This window comes from Clinocottus analis, unplaced genomic scaffold, assembly GCF_023055335.1.
Source record: "Clinocottus analis isolate CAN_PGR_092001 unplaced genomic scaffold, fCliAna1.0.p SCAF_13, whole genome shotgun sequence".
NCBI lineage: Eukaryota > Metazoa > Chordata > Actinopteri > Perciformes > Cottidae > Clinocottus > Clinocottus analis.
The window spans coordinates 5,637,855-5,647,500 of record NW_027175854.1 but is presented as its reverse complement, the minus strand read 5'-3'; the positions used below and the strand labels follow the sequence as shown (position 1 = coordinate 5,647,500).

General features: G+C 44.4%; 1 protein-coding gene across 1 annotated transcript in view; it reads right to left on the bottom strand.

Annotated features, from left to right (window-relative positions):
* Positions 1 to 9,646, bottom strand: part of trabd2a (TraB domain containing 2A) — a 48,277-nt gene that overhangs the window by 24,816 nt on the left and 13,815 nt on the right. The window contains exons 3-4 of the mRNA XM_068574564.1: positions 695 to 841; positions 31 to 205 (exon numbers count right to left, since the gene is read on the bottom strand). Coding sequence (XP_068430665.1) covers positions 31 to 205; positions 695 to 841 — 322 coding nt within the window. The remainder of the gene's footprint in view (positions 1 to 30; positions 206 to 694; positions 842 to 9,646) is intronic.

Here is a 9,646-nt window from a genome sequence, read left to right as displayed (position 1 = left end):
GTCATTGATTTCTATATCTGTTGCACCAACCTGCTCCGAATGCGAAAAAGAAGCTCTTGTCAGGGTGTTCCTCTAGCAGTGCCTTGACCCTCCTCCCCATCCTCTCATTCCTCTTGTAGATGAGCTCCCGTCGGAAGTAGCTGTCTATTTCCTGGGCGGTCACCTGCTCGCTGGGTGGCAGTGTCACATTATTGAAGTTAGGGACCTAGAAGGTGCAAGGGTGATGGTTCAGTCAAGCCGCCCAGGTGAAGAGGGGAAGAGGAGGAGGATATTTCTTTCTCTTTTGTCTTTCCCAGCGCTCCCCATACAATTTTCACAAAGTCAGAGGAATTCTAAAAACACATTAAGATGTGTATTTGAAGTGACCAAGGTGAACTGGGATTGTTAGGAGGGAGAATAGCAAACCCAATAGAGAGAAAGACATGGCAAGGATAATGGAAGGAAGAACAGAAGAAGTAAATTGGCGATAGTATATAGAAACTGGTAGAAGGGATGATGGTGTAGGAGGAGGTGTGGGGGATTAAAAGGTCGGCCACAGGGGTCAGGGGTGAAGGTAAAAGGTCAAGGGTCATGTCACTGGGACACTCCAAAAGGTCAAGGGGTCAAAATGACTCTTAGCTTATTAACTAGATTGAACGTAGTTAAAGTCCACCGCTACATACGATAAGATAAGATACGATCAAATGAGACTGACCTGTGAAGTGTCATGATTGAAGATGATGGAGTTGAGATCGCCACAGTTGTAGTGTCTGATGAGGTCTTCGGTGGTGTACGGGACCTGCAGGCTTCCTTCTCGTAAAGACTCCTGCTGTAACAAGGTCTGGTTCAGGGCAAAGATCACCTAGAATCAGACAACGGCAATTAGATATTGATCGATTCATTTTTTTTTACTCCTATGGAACCACTAACAGCTCTCTGGCCTCATAGTTCATACAAATATGTTCACTTAAGTTTAAAAGAAAAAGTCCTTTAAATTACTCAATACTGCCATGTTGCTCGTGGCACTAATTGGGGATGGCCTCCAGCCATGTTAGCAGCACTGTATGAATCATCTGGGGACCAGGAACATCTGTTCAACGCGTCCTCATAATCCGTCAAATAGCTATTGAGATATTTCCGTCTGGGCCAACTGACCGACATTGCCATGCCTCGAGCTAGCGTGGCCACACTTCACACATATCGTTTGTGCGTGACAGAAACCTCGATGTGATCTACAAACCCAAACAGGAAGTTGACTGAGTAAAACACTCGGATGTACTGAACCACATAGCGAAGAAGACATTTGGAGTTTTCCCCGCCAAACCCCTCTGTGCTCTGCTGCGGAGACTCAGCTATTGTGCGAGCGTGAAATCGCCCAGTGTTTGGTGAGAGGGCCCCGGTGAGCCTGCCGCCTATGATCAGCACCACGAGGACACACATATGCATAAACGCACACAAATACACACGAACACATACACACTGTGACGGTCCTACGCTCTGCACAGAGAAGACTGAGACGGACGCACAAAGGAACCGACCGCCACTCACCTCAGCACATGCTGTCGCTCTGATCTCCCCGCCATACAGACACATGCACACACACACACACACACACACACACACACAAACAGACGCGCACCTTTCACCCTGCAAACCATTGATCTCGAGCCACAGAAAAGAGGAAAGTTTGTATGGCTTATTTGTTTCTCAATGGGAGCAATCAGTCAGAGTGAAGATGTGTTTTGTCAGCTGTGGAACTATGTAAATGTGTCTACAGTACGTCTGCATGTTTTTACAATTCAGTGTGTGTGCGTATTTGTATTTGTGTGTGTGTGTGTGTGTGTGTGTGTGTGCATGCATGCATTCTCAGATCTTCTGTATTGATATGCATACCCGTACGCCAACCAAGCCAACCCAAGCGGCTGTTGTTTTTTTTTTTTTGTTCATGTTCTGCTTTCTAAGGTGCTCTGATGACACTTTTCTCTGTCGGCGGGCCCATTGTAGGAGCCTCGGTGTAGAGGAGGAGAGGAGGAGAGGAGGGCAGCCTGGAGCAGATGCCTTCTTGTCAGGGGACAAAGAACCCCTCCGTCACCCTCTCCTCTCGTCTCCCCTGCGCTCCCTCCAGCTTTCATCGGCCGCGCATCAAAGTAGCGCTCTGCATATGAAAAGGGCCCCGTCTTTATGCCACGCAAATTAGCCTATCGCGCCCCTCCCCGACTCATTTCACAAAAACAGCCTCACATCTGTGCCACGTCCGTGAAGGAAGGCCCTCATCTGCAAGGTCTCCCCTTTTTCTCAGCTCTCTCTCCTCTCCTCTTTCTCCGCTCGCCGTGCCTTTTCAGCCCCTTAAATTATGGCTGTTGAGGGAGGAGGGGGAGGAAGAGGAGGGGGAGGAGAGTGAGAGGTGGGTGGAGGGGGGGGGGGGGGGGTCAGTCATAGCCGGTTACAAAGAAAGAAAGTTAAAAAGAGAGAGAAAAGGGGGAGGTTAAGGGATGGAAAGAGATAGACGGACAGTAAGAAAACATACGCGAGAAAGTGAGGGAGAATGCTGAAAACAGGAGCAGAGTGAAAGAAAGAAAACCTTAATGAATGATTTCTTTCTTTCCACTGTGATCCTCCTCTTCTGTTAGTGCACTGTGGGTCAGCGAGTGCATTTTCCCACTCGGCTCCTTTCATCAGGTCCCCCTGTTTCTTCTTCTTCTCCTCCACCGCCCCCCCCCTCCTCCTCCCCCATCTCCATCCCGCCCCCTCCAGCACGCACACACAGACACACAGACACACCCCTTGCTGATATCAAAGCAAGCGGAGCCAATGAAAGTCAATAATTGTCCTTTGTCATGGAAATGCCCCCCCTCGTTGAGGTGGAGTGGGGTGGCTGTGTGCATCCAGAGCAAACATCATCCCAGTCAGATTCCCACATGTGGAGATTTGGAGTGTTTCGCCGCTCTCGCTCTGCAGTGTGCTGGCTTCGTTTTGACATTTGCAAGAAAAGTATATGATCAGTATGCTGCGGGGAAGGGGGGGGGGGGGTTATCAAACGCAGCTCAACATCCGTCTGCTTTCACGCTACTTCAGTTCCAGCCCGTGGTATATTTTAACACTGCCGTCTTATTCAGCACAACCATAACAAGTGAAGATAAGATAAGCGTGCCGGATTTAATTCCAATGTGTCAGCGACACGTTGCGTCTGTATACGAATGCACAGTGTGTGTAAACTGTACGTGAGGTCCTGTCACTGTATGGATCTGGTGCAATGTGAGCGGCGCATAAACACAGAGATAAAGTCCTTGTATCCTTGTATGGTAAAGCCTCTGGCTAATTGGTTATTCTGATTGTGAGTGCTGGCAAAGGGGTGTGGAGAATGTTTCAGGAACTTCAGTTCCAATTTCATTTTGATAAGAAACTAAAGAGAAGTGTGTGTGTGTGTGTGTGTGTGTGTGTGTGTGTGTGTGTGTGTGTGTGTGTGTGTGTGTGTGTGTGTGTGTGTGTGCCTGCCTGCATGCCTATCGCTCTATCTGTGAGCTTTTTCTTGTTTTTTTCTGACTGCTTGTGTGCGTGAGCAGAAAAGGCATGTCACCGGGTTGAAACAAGGGTTTCGTAGCCTGTCCACACTGTGTTGACAAACCATGTGCTCAGAAAGACACACAAACACACACAAACACACACACACAAATCTTTTACCACTGCACACGTGAGCTTTCACTTTCTGGCTGAAACCCCACCATTTAACACACAGGCAAACACACACACACACATACACACACACACACACACACACACACACACACACACACACACACACACACACACAGAACCTGCAGCATTGGACATCTCCCAAATATAAATGAAGACTTCCAACAGCAGCTCTGTTTCCTCCTGACTCCCTGATGTTATCAGAGTAATACAACTCTCCCTCGCTCTGTCATACATATAACACACACACACACACACACACACACATACATAGATGGTAAAGAGAGAGAGAGAGAGGAGGGCTGTCGATGATGTCTACCAGAAATCAGCAGAGAAAGAAGAGCACAACAGCTGAACCAAAAGAGAGAAGGACAGACAGAAAGAAAGAAAGAGATACGGAGAGAAATGGACTCTCTGATGCTATCAGTGAAATCTCAGAGGAGGAGAGCACAAAGGAAGACAGGGATGGGGATTCTGAGTTACTTATGAGAGATGTTATCAGTGAAATGTTAGTCGGAGCAGTCGGTCCTAAAACAAGACCGATCAGGAGCACAGCAGCGCCGCCAGGGTTTTCCAGAGACATTGAACTGTAGTCCTCAGGTAGTCCCATTTACACACCAACACCTGCTTCCTTTAACTGCAGGAAGTGACTTTATTCCTTTAGTTTATCTTCTAGACAAGGTGGGGTTAAGGGGTGGGTTTTAGCAGCAGATTTCAGGGCTGATTGTAACAAACTGCATGGAAACCAATACATGAAGAGGCACAGGTCACAAGTTGACACCCTAAATGGTTTTATAGTTTCCTAAAGTTGTAAATGTTCAAAGTTGGTGAAATTCAGAGAGAAGTCAGCAACTAGAAAATCAATTCATAACATCCAATACCAAATTGCAGTAGTTGACAGTTTTTTATTACTGACATTATTATTGACATTTTCATACATTTGGAAAGTTTTGCCATGACATTTTGTCAGATTTGGAAAGCATTGTGACTTTGTGAAGCTGAGTGCAGCCGTCATCCTCTTAAAGAGGTGAGCGCAAACATTTTCCAGTCAGCTTCAAAGTGACAATGTGTAATTCCAAAGACATTTCTGGTGGAATATTACCCTCTCCAAACTGAAGTAGAAGGACTTTCTTTTTCTGAAGCTCTTTAAAAAAACATATTTGTGCGGTGGAAAATATTGCGTTTTGAGGACCTGTGGATAGAAATGTGAAAAGAAAAGGTATTTTCAAATGTATACAGAAGCGACTGTCAAGAGCAGCTAATGGGTACTGCAGCTGCAACAAATGTTCACAGCCTCATTCAACAGGTATTCACTGAGATTCCCCATTCACACACACACACACACACACACACACACACACGCACACACACACACACACACACACACACACACACACACACACGTAAATCTTTCACCACTGCACAAGTAAGCTTTCACTTTCTGGCTGAAACCCAACCATTTAAACACACACACACACACACACACACACACACACACACACACACACACACACACCTGTCAGTTTGAGTTATCTATATTGTCTTTACGTCCTCTATCCTTCCTCATTGACAGCTTTTCTCTCCTTTCGTCTTTCCATCTCCCCTGTGAGCATATTTTCTGTTACTTTTTTCCTCCCTTTCCTACACCTTCGTCCTCTCTCGTCCATTCATCCTCCCATCATTTCTTTCCTCCCTTCCTCTCCTCTTTGATCGTGTACTTTCCCTCCCTCCTTCTCCTCATATGCCTCCTTCCATCCATCTCTCCCTCCAGTTCTCTCTCCTTTGATCCCATACATCCCCTCTATCAGCCAGGTCTTTAAAGATTTGACCCCTGCATTCCTCAGGTCATTCATGAACTCCTTGCTGCATGTGTGTGTGAGTGTGTGTACGTGTGTGTGTGTGTTTTCGTGCATGGAAGTGTGTATACACCTGTGCAAGATTAAGGTTTTTCTCTGTGTATTTGTTTGTACATGTATGTGTCTGTCCATGTACATGCGGGCATGTGTGTGCGTTTAAATGCTTCATCATCGTGGATTACCGCAGCCTCTGCAGCGCTCAGGGCAAAGCTTTGAGGATGGCTTTACTCATTCTCAAATATGAGACAAAAGAAAGGAAATACGGGGCCTTGAGAAGAGAGAGAAGATGGAGCGAAAAGACAAAAAGAGAGACGTTGATTTCATTGCCAAACCACACAGAGAAAAATCCCCAAGCCTTCATTTTTGACAATAATGATGACCGAAAATGGTTTCTCCCCCTCCTCCCCCCCCCACACTCTTTTTGAAAGGAAAACCCACCCTCCGGTATAATTGATATATCCTATTCCTTTTGATCTTGAACAGTTCAATCAATGAATGCTGACACGAGCAGCTCTCTGCCAAGCCAGACAGCTGAGGTCAGTGTGCACGCATACAAGTTTCTTTCTCTTCTAAATGAGCATGAAAGATGGTCTTCACTGTGTGGGACGAAGCGAAGAAGGGTTTATTTTCAAATGAGCGATGAATTTTCAGCTCGGCAACGGTTGCAACTAATGATTTGTTTCATTGATTACTCAGTCAATTATTTCTTTCCAATAACTCAATTCATCTATTGATCTATGAAGCGTAACTAGTGTCAACCATCCCAGAGTCCAGGATGACGTCTTGTTTCAGTGGATCAACAGTCCAAAACCATTTTATTAAACGCTCTGAAATGATTGTAGCGCCCATGCCGGGATATTGTCAGATGATTTATTGTTTTATGTGTCCAATGTTCAAGCCATGTTGTGTGCATTCTGCATTACACCATGGTTGCAAGACACTCACATCTCTCTTTAAGGACAGTAACACAGAGAGGAAAAGATCAATTCATTATCAGATGTATCGTTGATTCATTTTCAACAGTCTATAAATAGAGTACCACCTTTCTTTAGTCTGGCATTTATTAGCTCTATAATATGTAATGATCAGACGTTATTTATATACATGCAAATAAATAATGTAGCTATCTGCCTCTATAGGGATATATGAGTGTGTATTACAGTATTAGTCAACAATTGAAAAACTGAAAATATATGTTCTATCTTTACAAATGTAATTTTACTCTCGATCATTATATATAAACCAGCCTAAATGTTGGCAAACACCTTAATAAATGTGTTATATCTGCCTACAAATACTGCAGTGTATACAGTATAACGACTACATGGGGGAGGTCTCTTACACTTGATCCATGTAGATCACACTCAAGGCCAGCACACAAACCACATGTAAATGTAGCGGTGAATACAGTTCTTCTCTTTCTTTCTGTGTGTTCCCTGTCTCTCTCTCTCTCTCTCTTTATCTCTGTCCAAAACCTCCATCCCCGCTCTCACTCTCTCTCTCCCCGACTCCCTCTCTCTCTCTCTCTCTCTCTCTCTCTCTCTCTCTCTCTCTCTCTCTCTCTCTCTCTTGCTCTCTCTCGCTCTGTGAAAACATTGAGGGGTGCATTTACCTTGGTGCCCGGACGCAGCCAAATATTTAGGCTGTCACAGAGAATCAGCCTCAAACCAAATGGCTGCAGTTCTGTGTGTGTGTGTGTGTGTGTGTGTGTGTGTGTGTGTGTGTGTGTGTGTGTGTGTGTGTGTGTGTGTGTGTGTGTGTGTGTGTGTGTGTACTGGGGATTGTGGTGATTGAAATGTCAACTTCTCGTACCCTCTATGCTGCTTTACTACAAGCTGTACAAGGGTCACAACCAACAGATCCTGAGACACACACACACATGCCAACCCCACATGTGTACACATCCATTATGATAAAAGATTGAATGAAAAATGAATGAACATTTTAAGAAACGGTCAATTAATAGCAAACAATTCTGAAAATTGATGAATCTTTGAGCAGAAATGCCAAATAGTTGGTGGCTCAAGCTTCTCGAATGTGCAAAGAATAAGTCAATGGCGGGTTAATCGTTATGCAATATAACATAATCAATATGATTACTCTCTTGATCGAAATTGATCAAATCGTCCGCTTTGCTTATCAATTGAAAAAGAAAGTTGTGAGCCTGACAACATGCACTGTGGTAAACCACAGACATCCACTGTTCACAGCGTCTCTGTCTTTCTGTATGTCACTCTTCCCCACACACACACAGACACACACACACACACACACACACACACACACACACAGACACACACACACAACCCCACAGAGCAGCCGGCCAGCCACTCAGCTCATCATTCCACTGAGAAACAACACGAGCCAGAAGGAAAACGGCCATCAATCTCTATGACTTGTCTGTCGACTGGAGGAACGCTGTTCATCTGCAGGACGGCACGAGTCAAGAACAACACGGGTTCATGCCGACATTCAAACCAATGCAGCTGCGAGCACTTAGTGTGGATACACACTGACCATCCGAGGACTCACATCATATCCATACCCGCGTTCACGCAGTGAAGAAAGTTACCCGAAGATTCATCATCACCCGCAAACGGATCTTCACTGTCACCTTATGAGTTGTGTTCTTCGTATGTCACTACAGCAGAACTCTAATATGTGTCCAAATATAATCTTACTGTGTGTTCATGTATGTTTTAGTTTGTTGAAACGTTGTTTTTTCTTTGCATGGCACACAAAGTAGTATTTAGTTTGAGGCTCTTATTCTTATTTAATCCCTCAGCTGTCAATCTCCAGCAAAAAAACATTTGGGTATTCATTACTTTTGGGAGTCCTTTTAGCATGCTTCATATTTCAACACACACATACACACACACACACACACACACACACACACACACACACACACAAACACACATGTATTCTGCTGAGGTCAGACAGTTTGACCTTTCCAAGACTCTCGAGGTCACTAATGGACTTCCTACACTATTATACGGTCACATAAACAACATTGCTTAAACCACATCAACATCAATGGTGGGACACAGTTAATGAATGCATTATTTATTCTTACATGTGTGTGAATGTTGAGGACAGAAGCTTAGTATAATATTGTGAATCTTTCAGTTTTTTCCATTCTAATTAGCACCGTTGGACTAACTCAGAGTGGTATAAGTCATTTTTCATACTTTCTTTACACATATTTAATATTTGCTCCAGCAGAGTTTGCACATACACAAGTCCTTCAGCTAAAGGCTCCTGTCTTCAAATTATAAACCCTGCAAACATTGTGATTGGCCGGCTACGGTTTTACCTTCAGAGTCCAGTCGAGACTTCAGCTTAAAGATGTTGCATCTGTGTCTTATTATTACAAAGCTTTTACTGGACTAACATTGTATGTTTGCCTCAGATTTAGTTGAACTGAGAAGTTAGATTATTACAATAAGGTGTTCAGATCTCAGGATGATCATGTATGTGAAGAACTGTCTCTAATTAAAAAAACAGCTCTTTTAGGAAACACTGCGTTTTGAGCTCAGAAACATCAGATCTCCAACTGTGCAGGATGACATAGGAAATGTTGTAAAGACAACATGTTCCCAGCAACTGGACAACAAACACAGCAGGCGTCTGTGCAGAAATAAATCTCCAACTTCTGACTCTGCAGAAGTCAGATAGAGAGAGAGACAGCAGGGATACAACAACAAAAAAAACACCACACAGCGCTGCAATTTCTTAAACCACTGGCCCGGACTCAGCACCAAAGCACTGCTGGCAAACCACGCGGAACGAGCCATGCACACGCACACACACACACCCACACACGTACACACACACCGGCACAGCCTCGCATGTTCCCATTAATATGCATGTAAACACTTTCCGTCAGCTTGCATCAATTCCCTTGTGTTAAACAAAAACACATACTCAAAGCACATTGCCTTAGACCTTTAACACCAGCGCAAATCTTTAACCTCACACATGCAGGATGGGTCTAAGTCATGGAAAATAGTGAAATAGTGAAATGCATCTGTTTATTGTGGTGAAAGACGGATCAATAGAGGAGACGGAAGGGTTGAGAGAGATAAACAGAAGGTGAAAACAATATTTATAGATAA